The 20,449-nt window shown below is 45.4% G+C and overlaps 1 protein-coding gene across 1 annotated transcript; it reads left to right on the plus strand.

The window, feature by feature from the left end:
- The first annotated feature begins 3,580 nt into the window (after nt 1-3,580).
- Nucleotides 3,581-13,693, plus strand: MTRES1 (mitochondrial transcription rescue factor 1). The gene is made up of 4 exons (XM_005287688.5): nt 3,581-3,922; nt 6,465-6,906; nt 8,017-8,089; nt 12,197-13,693. The coding sequence occupies exons 2-4, from the start codon at nt 6,473-6,475 to the stop codon at nt 12,371-12,373; spliced, it is 684 nt and encodes a 227-aa protein (XP_005287745.2). The 5' UTR covers nt 3,581-3,922; nt 6,465-6,472; the 3' UTR covers nt 12,374-13,693.
- The last annotated feature ends 6,756 nt before the right edge of the window (nt 13,694-20,449 follow it).

A 20,449-nucleotide genomic window follows, 5' to 3' on the forward strand; every position in this document is an offset into this window, starting at 1 on the left:
GAAGCTGGAACGTCGGTGGGGGTCAGGGTTGGAACCCGCAGGGTGTCAGTGGGATTGAACGTCGCTGTTGTGAGGGATCCCTTGCATATGGTTTGGTGATACTTACATTTCTTTTGAGTCTCAAAGGGTAAGTCGCAGCGGCTAAATCGGACGGCAATCCGTTTGTTGTGGGCCTTCCGAACATGTTTGCTGAGGGCCCCGAGGGTCTGGACTCTACAGAAGGGGAAGCAGAAGGGGCAGAGGAGGAGGCCTGTAGGGATCGGGTACTGGAGGTAGATGCACTCATCTTCCCCTGCCTTACTCTCTGTGGGGCAGACCTCTGTTGTGCCTGCAGACTCGTCAGGTGGTTCCTCTCGGTCTGGCAGGGAAGCTTGAGGAGGTGGAGTCGCTCCTGGGCGGGAGCTGGACTCACTGGCCACAATATCTCTTTGCCTGGTAGGACACCGTATGGCATCGAGATCCTGGGCTGTGGAATGCGTTCCTCTTGGAGCGGCCTTGAGGAGGCCTGAGTTGAGGAGGTGGTTCCTTCGGGAGCATCCCTCTCTGGAGCAGCGGGGCAGCGATCTGCATCCTGGTCCTGTGTCATGGGGGGCGGGGGGCTCCCCTGGTAGCAACCTTCCCAGCAAGGCAGCGATCAGCATCCGGGTCCTGGATTGTCGGGGGGGCTCCTCTGGTAGCAGCCTTCTCAGGAGCAGCAGGGCAGCGCTCAGCATCCTGGTCCTGGGAAGTGGGAGGGGTTCTCCGGGGGTCCTCCTCCTGAAGAGCTGGTGAAATATTATTACTCCTGGATGTGAGGTCCCGAAGAACTGTCCTTCTGGTGCTAGGTCTCCCTGCAGAGGTATCCACAGGGGCTTTCTTCAACCAGGTGCTGATTTTTTCATCTTTGCTGGTGGTCCGGGTCTTCCGTGAGGCACCAAGAGTGGTATTCGGGATAAGCTTCCTCTGAGTTTTCTGAGAAATAGAGGATGCAGGAGCAGCAGCAGGTGACGAGAGTGCTCTCTGAATCTCAAAAGCAGAGAGAGAATTTTCTTTCAAAGTAGCAGCAGTGGAGTATATCTTCAAGGCAGCATCAATTTTTTTCAAAAATGGAAGCAGGAGACTCCATCTTCAGGACAGGTATTGTAGATGTCCATCAGAAGGAATTAAACCCAAGGGTCACAGAGTTGATCCTTCACCTGGTTAACTGCCTCGTAAAACTCTTATTGTCCATATAAGTCCTTTACCCCTGCTGCCCAATTTAAATAACCATAATGATTTGTAACTTCAGATTTCACAATATTGGCACTGAATGGTCTGATATGCCACTGTTTCTTTGTGTAACCCTTCTGACAGTTGGTGTCAGCAGTACAAAGGTCAGGCTCATATCTAAGGGCTCCTGTTAAAATTACAAAACAAAATTGGCTTGAGCCCCAAGGAGAAATCTGGAAAAACTAAATACCTTCCCAGTTTACCTCTAGGCAATATTTCTCCACCTGCAAGCATAGAGCCTGTATATAACAACAACAAAGTTTCCATTAAGGGGAAAGGGAATACAGCAACAATGATTGAAAAGTATTCAAACGACAGGTAAAACACCTGTCCCACAATATCTTGAACAGTAGTCATTTGCCTCAGTTTCCCACCTTGCAGTATGAAGGGGAGGAGGGACAGCTCAGTAGTTTGAGCATTGACCTGCTAAACCCAGGGATGTGAGTTCAATCCTTGAGGGGGCCACTTAAGAACCTGGGGCAAAAATCTGTCTGGGGATTGGTCCTGCTTTGAGCAGGGGGTGGATGATCTTCTGAGGCCCCTTCCAACCCTGATATTTTAAAGTCTAATTACTTCCCTTTAACATGCCACTCTCCTTTTTCCTCTGCTGCATTCCACTCATGGTATGTTGTCTGAGGTCAGTCCCAGAATCCAAGGAGTACACTTCAAATGGGTGAGTGAGGGTGGGTGAGTGAGACCGCTGTTACTGCTTCTGCTGCCCACTCTACTGATGCCTTGATGTGTCCTTGGTCTGGTCCGGTCCTATAGTGCCATGGCCACCTAGCTCAGCTATTAGTAATCAGAGCTCTAGGATTTGCTGGGTGGGAGGCACCTTGATGCTGATGCATCTCTAGGCTTGGAAGAAGTTGATTTTTTAAAAATAATGTTGACAGAAAATATTGATGTTTAAGAATTTTTTGAAATACTATCAATTTAAATGTCCCCAGCTGTGCAAAATTGTGGATTTTAAACATTATTTTTATGTTTATAGTTTTTCACAGTTGCAGGAAATTATGGGAGGCTTAGACAATGGGGAGTCAGACAATAATTATATAATAACAGTAGATGATGAGATTCAAAAGGTAAAGCTTTATAACCGTTAACACAGAGTGACATCATCATGGCAAACTATATGACATAAATATCCTTAAATCAAACTCTAATAGGGTCCTCAAGCTGCTTTTTTGTTACTTTGCCTATCTGTACATTTTTGATTATCAATAAAAATATTTTCCATCAGTTTGTGAGGGTGTGTGTGAAAATGATGTTTACCAATACAAATCTAACTCTTCCACGCATATGCTTCACCCACTGTGCTGCCTTTAGCTGCAATGCCGTGTTCTGAGGTTCCACTGCCCGTCTTAGGGCTTGTCTTCACCAGAGCAGCTGCACAGCTGTAGTGTTTAGTGAAGATGCCACCTACGCTGACAGGAGAGCTTCTCCCATCAGTATGGGTGCACCTCGTCCCTAAGGTCAAGTCTACACCACGGCGCTACATTGGTGCAGCTGCGCCACTGTAGCGCCTCTGGTGAAGATGTGCTCTCCAGTTGGCATAATTACTCAGCCTCTGCAAGAGGTGGAAGCTTTGTCAGTGGGAGAGTGTCTGATAGTACTGGTGTAGACAGCACTTATGTCACTGTAACTTGCATCACTTGGGGGGGGGGTCTTTTTCACACCCCTAAGAGATGTAAGTTACATTGACGTAAGCAGTAGTGTAGACCAGCCCTGAGGTGACAGCTATGTTGACGGGAGAGGCCCTCCCATCACATAGCGCTGTCTACACCAGAGGTTAGGTCAATATAACTATATTGCTCAGGGGTGTGGATTTTCCCCACCCCTGAGTGACATAGTTATACTGACAAAGTTGCAGCATAGACCAGCGCTTAGTGATTACAGTTCTAGTGATTTTGCTGGGTCAAGGGGCAGATTCACGACTGTTGCCTTTTCTGTGTTGGCTTTCACACCACATCCAAGGCTCAGTCCTTAGACTAGTTTGTGATTTCCGCTCTAGCGAACCCTGAGAAGAGACAAGGCCTCTCCCCTGAGCCTAGTCAGCTCTGTCTTTACACACGGGAGAAAAAGGGACCAAAGGGCATCTAGGAATAATAGCAGCCCCAGCAGCTGGCGGGAATACCCGTCCTCTCCCTCCCCACGGGCTGCCTCAACTTGTGGGTGCCCAGCCTGAGGCCCGGGAAAGGGACCTGAGTGACACTCCCCCACGGAAAGCCCGGCCCCTTTAAGGTGCTTCCAGTTGGGTGGTAGGGTGACCAGATATCCCGATATTTGGGGTTTTTTCTTATATAGGCTCCTATTCCCCCCCCCCGATTTTTCACACTTGCTGTCTGGTTGCCCTATTGAGCGGGGAGGCCCCTAGAAACCCATCGTTTGCAAATGCCCGCTTGCCAGCCAGCAGGTCTCTGCTCCCCGGGAGCCCTATAGCGAAGCAGGGCTACAGGGCGCATCCCTCCTCCCCCACTGACTGCTGGGAGCTGAGCCCGGCGGACGCGGCCCGGCCCCGCACACGCCGAAGGAGGTTGGGCCTGGACGGAGCAGCGAGTTCCCCGGCGCCAGCCCCCAGCAGCGGGCCCCGGCCGGCGACTCCGCCCCGCTCTCCGCGCAGCGCCTCGGCGGCGGGATTGGGAAGGGGCCGGGCCGCAGCGTCCGGCGGACACAGGTAACAGCGGCCCCTCCCGGGCTCCGGCTGGGGCCCGGCTCCCCGGGGACGTGCCCTGCGGCGCAGCTGCCGGGGCCTGCAGGGAGCGCGGCCCGAGCGGAGCTTGGCTCTCCGGCTGCCGCGGGGCGGGCCTGGCTGGGCTCCCTCAGGCCGGCGGCAGAGCGAGCCCGTGGCCCCGCGGTCACAGTCGGTGGGGCCGGGGCGCTCGGCCCTGCCCAGCCCAGGCAAACACGGGCGTTTCCCTAGCTCCGAAGCGGCGCTGCTGCTGGAACCGAGCAAGGCCCGGCCCCCGCGGCCTGGGCCCGCTGCGGGCACGGAGCTAAACGCGGGAAGAGGTGCGGGTGGGTGACAGTCTGGTTTGGGCACCTCGCTTTCCTGGCAGGGAACCGGGTGTCCCCAGGGCTGGGTGCATGGGCGGGATGGTTGAAAGAAAAGCTCAGTGGGAACCAAACTGCAGCCATGGGGGTGGTTACAGCGGGTAAATATGTTCCAGAAGGTTAGTCCTGACCAGTTGTTGGTGGGGATTGAAATCAGACCCTGGAGCATGATAGGGAGAGGGAGTCTGTCTGCTTCAAGACAAGAAAGGAATCTCTTCCCCATCTCCAGCCATGGCCCCTTAGCAGTTGCAGTCTAGGATCAGAATCAAATAAATAAATAAACACACACACACACACTGCATTTAGCACAGTGTGGCCTTGATCCTGACTGGGATTTTGGAATGCTCTCACAACACTTCTCTTGGTACAAGTTGCATACATTTGGGGTCTCCCCCCTTCCCCCCCACTACTGTGGAAGAACATATGGCAAGTACATGGTGTGATAACCCCGATGTTTAACAAACTCACGCTTACAAAAATGTGAGGGAGCCTTTGCTTGCCTTGGGAACAACTTTCTACAATGTTTATGAAGTCCTGAAAAAAATCCCTAACATGTTTAACAGCCTCTGATATTTTAATAGAACCTAATGAAGCCCTGCCCACTCTGTCACAGGACCACTGCTAGGGCCATGTATGTGAAAGAGGGTCAGTCTCATAAATGTGAGGGTTGAGTCTCTTTCATATAAATAGCCCTAGCAGTGGTCCTGTGACAGAGTGGGCAGGGCTTCATTAGGTTCTATTAAAATATCAGAGGCTGTTAAACATGTTAGGGATTTTTTTCAGGACTTCATAAACATTGTAGAAAGTTGTTCCCAAGGCAAGCAAAGGCTTGTGGCACCTCATAGAATGGGGTCTGGGTTCATGAATTAGGGCCCTCAGGTGCTATAGTAAATAATGTTTTCATCCCTCAGCTTACACTATGCCCTAAATTATTAGTCCTGATAAGACTATGGCTATGCTAAATTTCACACTTCAGCTGTTGTTGTAGTTCTATGTCTGCATTTACAAAAACAAGTTTACAAAGACATTGAAAGTGGGTTTTTTCTCCTTCACTCACTGACAACCCTGAAACAGGTAAAATAATTTTGTTCAAACTTTCCAAAAATTCATTTTGGGATAGAAAACAAAACATGGAAATTTCAATCTAAAAGATTAATGCAAACATGTGGAGATGTAGAGTTATAACACTGTTTTTCATCCTTACTTAAAATCATAAATCCATTTTTCCCTAAGACTATCAAAAGGTAACTACTATTTTTTCTCCTGTTTGGAAACTATATTCTTGGAATGATTTTCAGGGAATCTTCTGCAAAAGGGATTGTTCTTGCTAGTGACTGCTCTTCTAGTGAAGGATGGATAAATGTCTTGCAGCAGGAAAGAGCATTTCTCTTGAAAATGCTTCAGTGATATTAAGGTCTGGTTACAAGTATCAGGGGGTAGCCGTGTTAGTCTGTATCTACAAAAACAACAAGGAGTCTGGTGGCACCTTAAAGACTAACAGATTTATTTGGGCATAAGCTTTCGTGGGTAAAAACCTCACTTCTGAAGTGAGGTTTTTACCCACGAAAGCTTATGCCCAAATAAATCTGTTAGTCTTTAAGGTGCCACCAGACTCCTTGTTGTTAAGGTCTGGTTAGGAGAAGCAGCATTTTCTCATCACTGGCTCTGCAGTCTGAGCACAAAGTGAATTCAGGAACTCCTGACTTTTATTCCTGGTTTTACTTCTATCTCTGGTATTGGGCAAGTCACTTCTGTCAAGAACTATCCCTAATAAACGTAGCCACTGGCATCTCTCTGCTCTTGGTAAATAGCATGGGCTGGAAGTTAACTATGACCTTAAAAATATTGTATTTGAGTAATGGAAGGAAGAAACCATAAGAAAGTTAGTAGTTTAACAAATTGTAAAAAGAGTTATATATATGAAAAATGCAGATTATGAATAGGCAACTTACCTACCCTGCTATATGAGAAGAAAGAACATTTCACAGAAAGATACAAAAATCCTTATGGTTTCAGAAGGAACTATATCATTATTACAGAAAGGAAAAAAGGTGCTGATTTTAGTAGTCACTACTATAAATATGCTGTTTGCTGACCAATTTCTTCAATGCTGAAAAAAAATGCAAAGAGTACCAAACAAAATTGAATCTGTCTCTTTATTTCAGGGTATGCTATGACTGGTTTCAGACTGCCCGTCACCGCCTTTAGAAAACTAAATGTCTGGCTTGGAGTCTGGGAGAAATTCCCCTCTAATAAACTCTGCGTGTCCTGGAGGAGATGTATATACTCTAGCCACCAATCCAGTATAATAAACTACAGAAAACTCTTCAGCATTTCTCCTGTGAAACATGATGTATTTTTAAGACTGCCTTCACAATGTATTTCAGTGCCTTGTGTACGACTTAAAAGTGACAAAAGTTCTAGAAAGAAAAAACAAACCCTGCAAGAGGAGGAGGAAGATGAGGAGGAGGATGAAGAGAGAAGTGATTCAGAAGATGAATTTGAAAATGACCCCAATATAGTGAAAGGTTACAAGGATCTTGCCAAAGTAGTCCAGTCTTTTCGTTATGATATAATAATAAAATCTGGTCTAGATATTGCAAGAAAGTAAGTATCAAAGATGTATATAGCTAACTGATAAAGAAATTGTCATATAGTAAATAGTTAAATGTTCTTTTGATGTCCTTTTTCTTGCTGCAGTAACTTAGTGAAGAAGAATTTTTTTTAACTTAATCAGAAGTCCATATTTGTCTTTGGAGGTATATTGTTACTTTATCTCTTGGAATCTGTTCTTTTCCAGAATTCTGCTACTTATCACTATCTTCAATACTAAGACTACTTAAAGCGACAGGGATAATTTTAATCAATCTCTAGCATTTATGCTTTTAATTGTTGACTTCAAAAGAAAGCGCTTAAGAATAGAAAAGCTTCTGCTAGTCGGTGTAAGGATTTAAAAAAATACCCTAGATTGACTAGAAGGAAGAGTCTAACCCAGTTCTACAGTAAATATAAACCTGCCACACCTACCTCCACCAGATATACATATGACAGGTTTCAGAGTAGCAGCCGTGTTAGTCTGTATCCGCAAAAAGAAGAACAGGAGTACTTGTGGCACCTTAGAGACTAACAAATTTATTAGAGCATAAGCTTTCGTGGACTACAGCCCACTTCTTGCATCCGAAGAAGTGGGCTGTAGTCCACGAAAGCTTATGCTCTAATAAATTTGTTAGTCTCTAAGGTGCCACAAGTACTCCTGTTCTTCTTTTTGCAGATATACATAAACCTTATTAAGTCCATCACAATGTATAACCTATGCAACCTACAGAGTATTTAAGAAGCCTATTAGTTACAATACATTAGTATGACTTGAAGCGGATATCCAAAGACAGCATTCTTAAGTTTAAAAGGACTGGTGGCATACAAAAAGGGGTATCATCTGTTTAAACACTCTTAAACTCTCCTTGTACTTGTGGTACAGAACAGTTATGAATTATTTTTTTATTCAGCATTTATGAAATATATACTTCATTTCCAGCCTAAGTCAATCTTTAAATAACTCTCACAGAAATATATGTATGCTTTTATGCACAAATTCTCTTTCTGAACTACACTTTGCAGGTGAACTGCGTTTTTGCCTGTTAGGAAACAATTGCACTTGTTTACTGTGCACTGTAAATGCAGACCTATAAAGCAAACTTTTTATTTTTTTTATTTTAGCAAAGTGGAAGATGCATTCTATAATGGTGAACTCAGGCTGAATGGAGAAAAATTGTGGAAGAAAAGCAGAACTGTAAGGCTTTAAAAAAAATTAATATAATACAAGATCATAACTAAGGCTGACATTTTCTCTTCCCTCCTATTCTGATAGCACTCATGCAGGCATTGTAAGAGGCTATAAAACAATGAGTTATCCTGCATGTAACATGTGAGCTGCTATACCTGTGGTTAAAAGATAACATGTAAAAAATGGAGATTTATGAAAGGAGACAAAATATCCAGGTTTCATGAAGTTTCTAAGTATATCTAGTTTAACTGGGGGATGGATGAATCAAAACAAGTTACTGTATGTCTACTCCATCTTGATAGAGGTAGTAGAAGTAGTTCTGTAAGCTGAGGAGTACAGTTGATTCTTTTCCCCTTCCTGAAAGGAATTTTCTGCCTTTAGAGGAATTGTACCCCCAGAAGACTTTGCCAGAGATATGGGGGAGGAGGGCACTTGTAGCTGCATTTACTAGGCTTATTGATTCTTAATTAACCCCCACAAATTTTTACTTTGTGTTTTGTTTTTTAATCCCTGCAGCCTATCCACTATTAAGGTTGCATGGGTTAGTGTAGCTACTTATAGAAAAAGATTATTTAAAAAAAATTGTTACAGGAAAGTAAGTAGGAGAAATCCATATATTTATCATTACTTCTTACTCATACTACATCCCTTCTTAAGAGGTTCACTGACACTTTCCCCCAGTATTAAATAACTCCTATCTGCTTTCTTATCAGGAAGCACCAGTCATCAGTTAAAGAAATAGTTCCTGTTCAAATTCTCTTTCAGGATATCGTTCTTTATACGCTCCAATCTCTGAATGTTCTTATTTGTGGCAACTGTGCCCTCTCTGTTTTGAAGTCCTAAAAAATCCACTTCTGCCTCACTACCTGTAGTGAATATTTCTTTTTTGGTTGCTCCCTTTCCTTTCCTTAACCTTTGTCTAGTTGTCTCTGTCCTTACAGTATGAACTATTTGGTGCAGGGACTAATGCATTTTGAATACCTGGAAAGTATCCATCACATAATGGTAGCGTTATAAAGATGGCATCTTTATGGCAAACCCTCATATCTCCTATAGCCTGTGTCTTGCTTTTTTGATACTTTTTGTCTGTATAAGTCATCAACAGAAACATCACAACTTTTTTCTCGCTTGCAACACTTCATTTGTAGTTTCTGCGGACTTGATATTATGATCTTGCAGTACAAAGACTATAGTTAAGGTTGCGTCAGAGTTTTCTGTTGTACAGGGTCTGTACTTCAGTGTCTCACCGTTTTTTATAAGCATGCCTGGTTTGCTCTGGGGATGAATTGGGTTTGTGCAGTGAAGGAGTCTTCTGACTGTAGGAGCTCTGTCTCATTTGTTGCAGAAGTTGGGAGGTTGCAGTGAATAAGGCAGGGGACTGCAGGAAGAGAAAGCATGATCTTGTGGTTAGGGCAGTTGACTACCACCCTTGAGGCTCAGGGTATGTCCACACTATAGTGGCTACAGTAGCATAGCTATAGTGATGCAGCTGTAGCGTATACTTCCTGTATTGAGGAAGGAGGTTTTCCTTCTGTTGATGTAGGTAATCCACTTCTCTGAGAAGCGGTAGCTAGGTCAATGGAAGAATTCTTTCATGAATTTAGCTGATTCTATAGTGATGGTTAGTTCAACCTACCTGCCATGCAGATGTAACATTTTTCACAGACTTGAGTGATGTAGTTAGGTTGACTTAAGTTTTAGGTGTAGACTGGCCTTAGTCCCTGCCTCTGTGACCAAGTTCTTATGTGACACTGGGCAAAACATTTACATCAAAGTTTTCACAGGTAGTCACTTCTGCATGTAATTAAATCCTATATTATCATGCATACACGTTCATTCTGGCATTTCCTGACTCGAGAGTGCTTGACTTTGCAACCTTTTAATCCCTAACTTTTTATTTTCTTTTTTCATGGTTTAATTTTACTGATGAGAGCAACTTTAATATTAAACTACATTTTTTGTTTGTGACTATTAAGAGTTTGGTGTTCTAATCTGAGTACACAGACTCTGCTTGAAATCAGTCATCTTGCAAAGCAAAAATGCCAATATGCAATTCGTATCCAGAATCCTTCGGCAGAGATTTTTGCATGCAAAAATATTTTTTAAAAAACTGTCTATAGAACAGACGTGTAACTAAGAATGAAGCAGGTATAATATTCATGTACTTCAATGCAAGCCTATGGTGCTTCGCATATATACTTTAGTTACATTAGACAAAATTACCTTTCTGAAGTGCCTGCTGTCTGTTGGACTGCTAGGGTTTTTTCTATTAACATTCAGTTCTTACACTTTTAATAAATTAATACTTAATCAGTCATTTTGTAGTTTTTCTTGAATTGAGTTTTTATATTTGGTTATTCAAGTGACATTAGAATAATAAACTATCTAAACTTTAATATCAGATTAGAAACCACATACCAAGGACCAAACCTTACAGTCCCTTCCTTGGGCAAGCTCTCTATAGAAGTCAATGGGAAGCTTGCCTGAGTGAAGAGTTCCAAATTTGTCCTTGCATGCTTAGCAGCCTATAAGCAGGTAGGGGCTTCTAAAACTGTAAACTTTCTCCCCTCTGATTCTCACAAGTTTTAGGTCTCTGCAAAATTTAGACTTGCTTTTAGTTGGAAGGGGATGTCTGACTCCAGCTGAACAACCTGGTAACCATTCCATTTCCAGTAATATAAGAGTTGAAAAATAAAGATCTATGGTTCCAACACAAAATGTACTAAGTTTAGTTAATGTACTTCCCAACAAGTCAAGGTAGTTATCATACACTGTAAAGTGTTGGATGTAAAAAATGCTGGAACCACCAAGTGTAATGTGAAGAAGTCATCTTCCAGTAACACTTGTCTTTGTTAAGGTTTACTGGTTCTTCTGCTTGAAGTCAAATAGGAATTTGGATTAATACTTCATTATTAAGTTACCTAGAATATAAGACCATGTCTGCTAACATTGATTCTGGGGGGGCTTATTACCAGACCCATAAGATCACTGGTTGAAGTTAAGGTAGTTCTTTATGATTCTGCTTACCTCTCTGGCTCATTTTTCGCCATCTGTAAAATGGAGAAACAATATACCCCTAACAGTGGTATTCTTAGGCTTCACTTAATTTCACATTATCATTTTGTACAAGTTATACAAGGTGTTTGAGTATTAAGACTTTTCTCATACATGTGTAATCCTCCCCAAATTCACTACATTAAAAACAAAATCTAGGCTTTCATTTGCATGATGGGAGTTGTCCCGTAGTGGTAGCCTACTAGAGGCTGGCATATAAAAAAATGCAAAGAGCTGTTGGGGCTCTGTTTCTCTTTAATATGGCAATGGTACTGCTTCTTGGTTATTTACTGAACCGTAAGCATACCTATAGTGCTTTACTCAAATAAGACAAGTCTTTGCTCCTAGAAGCCTATCGTGTTGGTTAGACATGACAGAGAAGTGGAGAAGCAACAGCAGTCACGGGCTGGTATAAGGAAAGATTATGGTTACATTGTTTGAAGTCATGAGATTATGTTATGCAACATTCACACTAGCTGCTTTATATTTTTTGGGGCGTGGGAGTAGGCACAGAAGATTGGAGGGTGGGTGTAGCTTTGGAAGGCTAACTGAAAGTAGTGGATTTTGAAGGAGGGAGAGTGGGCAGAGAGAGAAGTTGCATTTAAATAGAAGCTTGAGGGTTGATCCAAGTATAGGGTAAGAGTGGAATGAGGACATAAAGAGAGTAAGGAGGCTTACAGAATTGGGGACTACAAAGGCCTATGTGGGAGAAGAGATGGAATTAGGGGCTGAATTTTGAAGGTGGTAATAAGTTGGACTAGCCTTCAGTTGCATTTACAATACATAAAAATTAAAACAACAAAAACAATTAGATGGAAATAACACAGCCAGGGTGGAGCCGTGGTGGAGAGGTTCACAGGGATTCACTCCTCATCACTCACTTGCAGGCCTGCATTAGAGGAACATGGGTGCTATACGGCTTATACAGCCGTTCTAACAACTTCCCTAGAAGATAAGAATAATCAGTGTGGAAAGAGGAGGACAATTAAATTACACATAAACTTAAGGGTTATTTTCCTCAAAAGAATGTTTATTATCTCTCTCTGCCTCTATTTTCAGGTGAAAGTTGGTGACACACTGGATCTCATAGTAGGGGAGGATAAAGAAACAGAAACTGCTGTAGTTATGCGAGTTGTCTTAAAAAAAGCATCAGAAAAGACTGAAAGTGAAAAATACAAAGTGGTTTTGCGGCGCTGGAAACATTTAAAAGTGCCCAAGCAGGATGTATTTAAGTGACAAGGATTTGCATATGGCAGCATGAGACTTCTTGTGGAAAACCATTTCATTTGTTGCTAAATATGAATTTTGATGAAATAAAATTCTTGCACCCTTTTTAAGGGCTTGTGATAGAATGTTATCTCCTTGCCATATGCACCATTCATATCTTGTGATAGTCTGTCAGTTTACTCTGTTCTATTCATTTTTGTTTCATGGTAAATTGGAAAAAGCTTTATTTCCAGACAATTTTCCTAAAGAAGATATATAATGGTTGGGTAAAGGCTAGATAGATCTCAATTGCTTGACAGTTGTCTCTGATTTTGTTAATCAAAATGACTCTGTTGAAACTAAGGCTGGTCTCATAACAAGTGGAAGAATGTTTCTGGCTGTGGGACTTTAATTTTCTAACCTTGTACCTCAGCGGTGTCACTCTAGGACAATGAACCTTTCTCAAATCTAAAAACCCAAAGGAGGGAGACAGGATGACTTAATAGCTTTTTCCTTCCTATGGTCACTGATTTTAATCTGATTCAGTTGATAGTGACAGAGTTACTACCATCTGATTCTTGTCAGTTGCCTCTGTGAAATGTGGTAGCAGTCATGTCCATGTCTACTGTCCATGTCATGTCCAGCAGTCTACTGGCCAGTTTGGCTATTTTAGAGTGACCAGGAATTAACTGGGGAATGGTTGAGGAGACACTCACGTCATGACTGAGGCACATTGGAAGATCAGGAAGAGGGAGCTTACACTACTATCACTTTATATTGTATAGTAACTGTGCAAAACAGGAGTGGAAGATTTCAGCCTCATGCCCTCAATTAATTGAATATCAACTAAAGAGTACTTAATGCTTAAACTGGGAGTTAGTTGTACAGCGTTCTTCCAAGACCTGTACAAGGATAAGAACATTTTTTGCTAAAAATCTCATGTCCATCTTTCTTTCTTAGCACAAACACTTAGTGAGAAATGCTTCATTTAATGACAGTTGTACATAATCACAGACACGCTGTCGCTATTCTGAGAATGGTCTTGTATTTAGTATCTTAAGTGAAAAAAACAAAAGGAAGTTTTCTTATCTTAAAGGTTGGGGCAAATCTCTCATTCCTTTGTCAATGGTGTAAAGACTGCAGGATCTGGCCCTCCAGATTCAAATTCTTCGTTAACACAAGAGTGAGAGTGCACTGGATGGCAGTAGCATCGCTGAAAAAACATAGTGTACGAACTAGAGTAATTTATCATATCTTTTTGTAAAAGGAAATAATCTGACGTAATATATAATTACACAATAACCTTGTTATTTTCCCCCTTTTCTTTCAATAAACTGTAGAGCCACACTAGCATAGTATTTTCAGCAGTTTCTCTGAGTTTGGTGTTACTTAGTAGAAATGGGAAAGGAGGTAGGATAAATGAGATAATGCAGCACTGTTTAGAAGTGAATAGGAGCCAGATATTTAAAGGTATTGTGGTGCTTAAAGATGCACACAGGTGCGTCTGAAAATCCCACTAGAAGCCAGGGTGCCTAATCCAATTGAACAATTTTTTTTAAATCCCACCAGGGGCCTCCCTGCATTTTGAGATGCCTGAACAACTTTAAGAATTTGCTCTTAAATGACTGAGAGGCCCAGAAACCTCTCCCACCAGATTCTAAAGACTCCAAGCTGCAGAAATATAAGGAAGCACTTGACGTCTGTATTAAAAGCAGTTGGAGGGACCTGCTCTAAGGCCTTGTCTACACTACAGTTTTGTTGGCAAAAGGCAGCTTTTGTGGGCAAAGCAGTGAAGGTGTACACACTACAATGCTCCTCTCACTGACAAAACTCGCCTGCTTGGCCGACAAAAGAAAACCACCTTGACGAGAGGCGTAGAGCTGCTTGTGGCAAAGTTAGATCGACAAAAGTGTCAGTGTAGATGCTGTGTTTGTTACATCGTTGTAACTGGCCTTGAGTAGGTCTCTCATGTTGCCCACCATGACTGCTCTGCTCGCTGTTTTGAACTCTGCTGCCCTGCATCCAGCCACAGAAGCATGTGCCCCTCCCCTGAGCTGAGCAAGCCAGTTCCCGGCAGCAAACGCACTCCTGCTTAGACTACAAGGGAGGGGGTGGATCTCCTTGGTCTGTGGGGAGAGGAGGCTGTGGGAGAACTTGGGAGGGAATCATGGAATCTTGCTCTCCCCAGCACTAGGTCTGCAGTGGCAGGCAGTGCGGGCTGCTACTAGGGGGAAAGGGGAGACTCATGCTGAGCCAGGTGCTGATGTCATCCAGGATTTTCCCTGCCCATGTACTAGTCTCTGCTGAGCTGGGGGAACAGGGGTGGACACCAGCTGTTTGTACAACAGCTTCTGCCTCAGGATTGGTTGTTTCTGGCTGTTGTCTGAACTTAGAGACAGTATGCTGATGCAGTCTCTCTCACATACATACTCTCCCAAATCCAGCCACGTAGCCCCCCTTGGGCTCCTCTTATAGTCTTGTGTTCATAACACACAGCACAATACTGAAGAGCAGTGCAGGATCCAAGCTTTCTGACAGATGGCTGGATTGCAGGTTAGCATGGCAGTTGAAATCTAGTAGGATGCCCATGGAATGGAATTGAGAAACCATCATGTGATGCTGTACCTGCCCTCATGAGGCATTGCAAACCCTTCTCAAAGCGCCCTACAGCCATTTGCACAGTAGGATAGCTACCCACTGTGCACTGCTCTGTCGATGCAAGAGCTGCTATGGTGGATGTGCTCCACTGACACAAGGAGAATAATGGGGACACGCAACAGCGGAGTAATTACAGTGGTGGCTGTATGTCAGCATAACTTGCGTCGTCAAACTCTGTAGTGTAGACAAGGCCTAAGTGTGCAAACTCCACTCACAAGCAACCAAACATGGAAGGCAGATGTGTGCCTGATACACAAACAGTAATTAATTAAATATCCAAGATAAAAAACAATAACAAATGAGATGCCTGGATCTTTCAAAGAACTTGAGACATGGAAGAATTTGCTGTCGAAACTACTTCACATAACCAATGAGCAATGAGTATGACTGACTGATAGATAAGAGACAGGCCAATATGTATCCCCCCAGTAATATGGGGGGGCCTGATTTTTCAGAAAGTGCAGAGCACCCACCCTTTGGAAATCAGGCCTCTATTAAGGTGTCAAATTCTGTAGTAGTTAGAATCAATAATTTTGAAAATCTTGGCTTAAAAGCTGTTAATGCTGTGACAAAGTTCCTCCTCTATCTTGGTGGGTCCTGCGCTTATTGGCAGATTTTCTTGCCTCAACTATTCACCATGTGGGTTGGGGAACAGCCCAGAGACCTTCCCCTCTGGAAGAACCCACAGTCCAGGTCAATTGGGAGGTTTGGGGGGAACCCGGGCCTGCCCTCTACTCCGTGTTCTAGCCCAGGGTCCTGTGGACTGCAGCTGTCTATAGTGCCTCCTGTAACAGCTGCATGACAGCTACAACTCCCTGGGCTACTTCCCCATGGCCTCCTCCAAACACCTTCCTTATTCTCACCACAGGACCTTCCTCCTGGTGTCTGATAACACTTGTGCTCCTCAGTCCTCCAGCAGCACACCCTCAGCTCCTTGCACCTCTTGCTCCCAGCTCCTCACACTCGCACCACAAACTGAAGTGAGCTCCTTTTAAAACCCAGGTGCCCTGATTAGCCTGCCTTAATTGATTCTAGCAGCTTCTTCTTAATTGGCTCCAGGTGTCCTAATTAGCCTGCCTGCCTTAACTGGTTCTAGCAGGTTCCTGATTACTCTAGTGCAGCCCCTGCTCTGGTCACTCAGGGAACAGAAAACTACTCATCCAGTGACCAGTATATTTGCCCTCTACCAGACTCCTGTACCCCACTGGTCTGGGTCTGTCATATATCCCTCCCCCTCCTCAACGCCAAGGGGTTGGGTAGCTTGGGACGCCAGACAGTGTACACGTGACAAGCCATCGGCGTTGCCGTGACGGCTCCCTGCTCTGTGTTGCACATGGAACTGGAAAGGTTGGAGGGATAAGAACCATCTGGTCACCCTTGTGTTCTTCTCCTTGTTCCGCTGCATCCATTGAAGAGGGGCATGGTCGGGGTCACGAGGACAAATCTGCACCCGAGCAGGTAGTAGCGCAATGTTTCCATGGCCCATTTTACAGCGAGGCATTCGCTCTCCACCACTGCACATTTTTGTTCCCTTGGAAGGAGTTTCCGACTGAGGTATAGAATTGGGTGTTCCTCCTCCCCGACCATCTGTGATAGAACGGCCCCCAACCCTACTTCCGATGCATCCGTCTGCAGGATAAACTCCTTGCTGAAATCAGGGGCTATCAGTACGGGGTTATTGCAGAGGGCAGTCCGTAGGTCTGTGAATGTTTCCTCTGCTGCGTCAGACCAACTCACCAGATCAGGTCCACGGGCTTTCACTAGGTCTGTCAGGGGGCTTGCCCTTGTGGCAAAGTGGGGGATAAATCGTCGGTAATACCCCACCACACCTAGGAATGCCCGGACTTGTTTCTTGCGATTTGCTCGGGGCCAATTTTAGATGGCCTCTAACTTGTTCACTTGGGGTTTTACCAGACCTTTTCCCACAATGTAGCCAAGATATTTGACCTCTGTAAACCCTACAGTGCACTTGGCAGGATTTGCTGTAAGGCCAACTTGCCTGAAGGTATCGAGGACTGCCTCCACCTTCTCCAGGTGGGTTTCCCAGTCTGGGGTATGAATGACCACATCATCCAAGTAGGCAGCAGCATAACTGTTATGCGGGCGTAATAGCTTGTCCATGAGGCGCTGGAAGGTAGCTGGGGCCCCATGTAGTCCAAAAGGGAGGACAGTATATTGAAAAAGACCCTCTGGTGTAGAGAATGCAGTCTTTTCCTTTGCGTCTTCTGCAAGGGGAATCTGCCAGTACCCCTTTGTCAAGTCTAGGGTAGTCAAGTACCGGGCATTACCCAGACAGTCCACTAGCTCATCTATGCGAGGTATGGGGTACGCGTCGAACTGGGATATTTCGTTTAGTTGCCGGAAGTTGTTGCAAAATCTTGTGGTGCCATCAGGTTTGGGCACCAGCACAATTGGGCTGGACCACTGACTGTGGGATTCTTCGATGATCCCCAACTCCAGCATTTTTTTTACTTCTGCTTTTATTTCCTCCCTTTTTGCCACTGGCACCCGATAGGGCCTCATTGTTACTCTCGCCCAAGGGTTCGTGACGATGTGGTGATATGTCTCACTTGTTCGACCCGGTTTTGTCGAGAACACATCTTGGTTGCGGAAGATCATCTCAGACACCTCATTCTTCTGGTCTGGTGTTAAATTGGGAGACACTCTCACCTGTTTGGAAGGCTTGTTTTCCTGGGTTAGGTCTTTTTGGACCGTTGTGCATGCCTCTTGTGCATGCCAGGGTTTCAGAAGGTTAACGTGATAAATCTGTTCTTGTTTTCTGCGTCCTGGCTGCCCCACCTTGTAGGTTACTTCCCCCACGGGTTCAACCACCTCATAGGGCCCCTGCCATTGGGCCAGAAGCTTGCTTTCTGCTGTGGGTACCAACACCATAACCCGATCCCCTGGTTGGAACTGTCGCACTTTTGCCTGGCGATTGTAATGGGTTCACTGGGCCTCCTGTGCCTTCTCCAAATGTTCCCGTACAATAAGGGTAACCTGGACTATCCAGTCTCGCATCTGCATTACATGCTCTATTATATTTCTCCCCTCATTGGGTTCCTCTTCCCAGATCTCTTTGGCGATATCTAGTATGCCACGGGGGTGACGCCCGTATAATAACTCGAAGGGGGAAAACCCAGTTGAGGCCTGAGGTACCTCCCGGATAGTGAACATAAGGTAGGGTAGTAGGGTGTCACAATCCTTCCCGTCCCGACTTACCACCTTCCTTATCATAGCCTTGAGGGTTTGGTTAAACCTTTCTACCAACCCATCAGTCTGCGGATGGTAGACTGAAGTTCTCAGGGTATGTATATAGAGCAGCGTACAGAGGTCCTTCATTAACTTTGACATAAATGGGGTTCCTTGGTCGGTTAATATCTCCTTCGGTAGCCCCATTCGGGCAAAGATCCCCACCAGCTCTTTGGCTATAGTTTTAGAGGCCGTGTTCCACAGGGGGATGGTTTCTGGGTAGCGAGTAGCATAGTCCAAAACAACAAGTATATATTGGTGGCCCCGAGCCGTCTTCTCCAGGGGTCCCACTAGGTCCATGGCTATTCGCTCGAAGGGGACCTGTATGATGGGAAGGGGTACTAAAGGTGCCCTCAAGTGGGGACGGGGACTGTGCAGCTGACACTCCAGGCAGGAGGCACAGTACCTCCGCACTTCTTCATGTACTCCGGGCCAGAAGAACCATCGTAGGACTCGTGCCAGGGTCTTCTCTACCCCCAAATGCCCCCCAAAAAGATGACTATGAGCAAGACTTAATACAGCATTCGGGTGTTTTTGAGGTAATAGGATCTTCTGCCCCTGTACTGGTGCAACCCGGTATAAGAGATCCTTCTTCATTATGAAGTAGGGTTCTGGTCCCTGGGTTTTCCCTTCCACGGGGACCCCATCTATTTCAGTCACCTCCTTCCTAATGTTGTCATACTTTGAGTCTTCTGCCTGGTCCCGTCCAAAATGTCCTCTCCCTGGGCTAATCTGCCCAAGATCTAGGGGCCCAGTCTCTGTTGCCTCTACTGGTTCAGAAGCATTAGGGTGGGGGTCAGACTCAGGTGCTTCTCCCTCCTGCGTGGCCTCCTTTCCAGCTTCGCGGGTCCGCCTACCTACAAGAGTGACCCTCTGGCTTTGGGTCAGTATTTGGGTTCCCAAGGCCTTAGCTGCCCTTCTTTCCCTTTTTGTCTTTCTACCCTGTCTGGGAGTGGAGAACGAATCTGGGGATATTTCAGAGAAGATTGAGGGTTGACAGTCTGCTGTGGATGCCTCACCAATTTTAGGGTCCCCATCTTTCTCCAATCCCCCTACTGGGAGTAAGTTTCCAAACCCTGGGAAGTCCCTCCCTATGATCACCGGGTATGGGAGTTTAGGGATTACACCTGCTGCTACCTCAGTATTGTTCCCTTGGATCTTGATTTTTGCTGGGATGGTGGGGTAGTAACTAACTGTCCCATGGACACATGTTATCTCCGTACGTTTATCCTGCAGCAGCTGACTACACTTCACGAGCTTCCCTGAGATAAGTGTGATAGCACTCCCCAAATCAACCAGTGCCGTGGTCCCTACCCCATTTAGTTTCACTGGTCTGGTATACATATGTGGGGTTAGTGAGACCCCCACAAGGTGGATTAGGGAGCATGGATCTGCCCAGTTCCCCAGGTTACACTGCATAGGCTCCTCAGCACTGGGACACTGTGAAGCTATGTGTCCCCACTCCCCGCAGGCATAACATCTGTATGGAGCCCTAGGCGTTCCCCGGTCTCTTGGTTTGGGCAGTCTAACATCACGATCCTCCTCTCCCTCAGTGCTCCGACTCTTTGTGGCCTCTGATGGGCCTTCAGCCTCTCTCTTTTTCCACCTGGGCCCTCCTGGTGGCCCAGTCACCCGAACTTTAGGGCTTGGTGCTGCTAGTTTAACCCGGGGTGCCTCTTCCTTAACTGCTCGGGTCAGCTCCCTCACTGTCCTTCGCCTCTCTACCAAGGCGACAACCTCGTCATAGGTGGAGGGTTCGTTCTGGCTTACCCAGGCACGAAGGTCTGGTGGTAGTCCCCTCATGTATCGGTCGATGACCAGAACCGCTAGCATCTCTTCCGGATTCCGGGACTCTGTTTGCAACCACTTTCATGCAAGACGGATGAGATCATACAATTGGGACCGCGGGGTTTTGTCTTCTTGGTACCTCCAACCGTGATACTGCTGGGCCCGCACTGCTGTCGTTACCCCAGATCTGGCCAGGATCTCTGCTTTCAGCTGGGGGTAGTCTGCCGCAGCCTCTTCAGGCAGATCATGGTAGGCCTGCTGGGCCTCCCCACACAGGAATGGGGCAAAGATGCCAGACCACTGATCTCGAGGCCAGGCCTCCCGTAGGGCTGTCCTCTCAAAGGCCAGAAGGTATGCCTGTATATCATCCTCCCGTGTCATTTTCTGCAGCCAATGGCTGGCCCGTATGAG

This window comes from Chrysemys picta, chromosome 3, assembly GCF_011386835.1.
Source record: "Chrysemys picta bellii isolate R12L10 chromosome 3, ASM1138683v2, whole genome shotgun sequence".
NCBI lineage: Eukaryota > Metazoa > Chordata > Testudines > Emydidae > Chrysemys > Chrysemys picta.

Coding starts and splice junctions, on each gene's coding strand:
- MTRES1 (XM_005287688.5), top strand. CDS start 6,473: ATGACTGGTTTCAGACTGCCCGTCACCGCCTTTAGAAAACTAAATGTC. Junction 6,907..8,016: donor GGTCTAGATATTGCAAGAAA/GTAAGTATCAAA, acceptor TTTTTATTTTAG/CAAAGTGGAAGATGCATTCT. Junction 8,090..12,196: donor TGTGGAAGAAAAGCAGAACT/GTAAGGCTTTAA, acceptor CTCTATTTTCAG/GTGAAAGTTGGTGACACACT.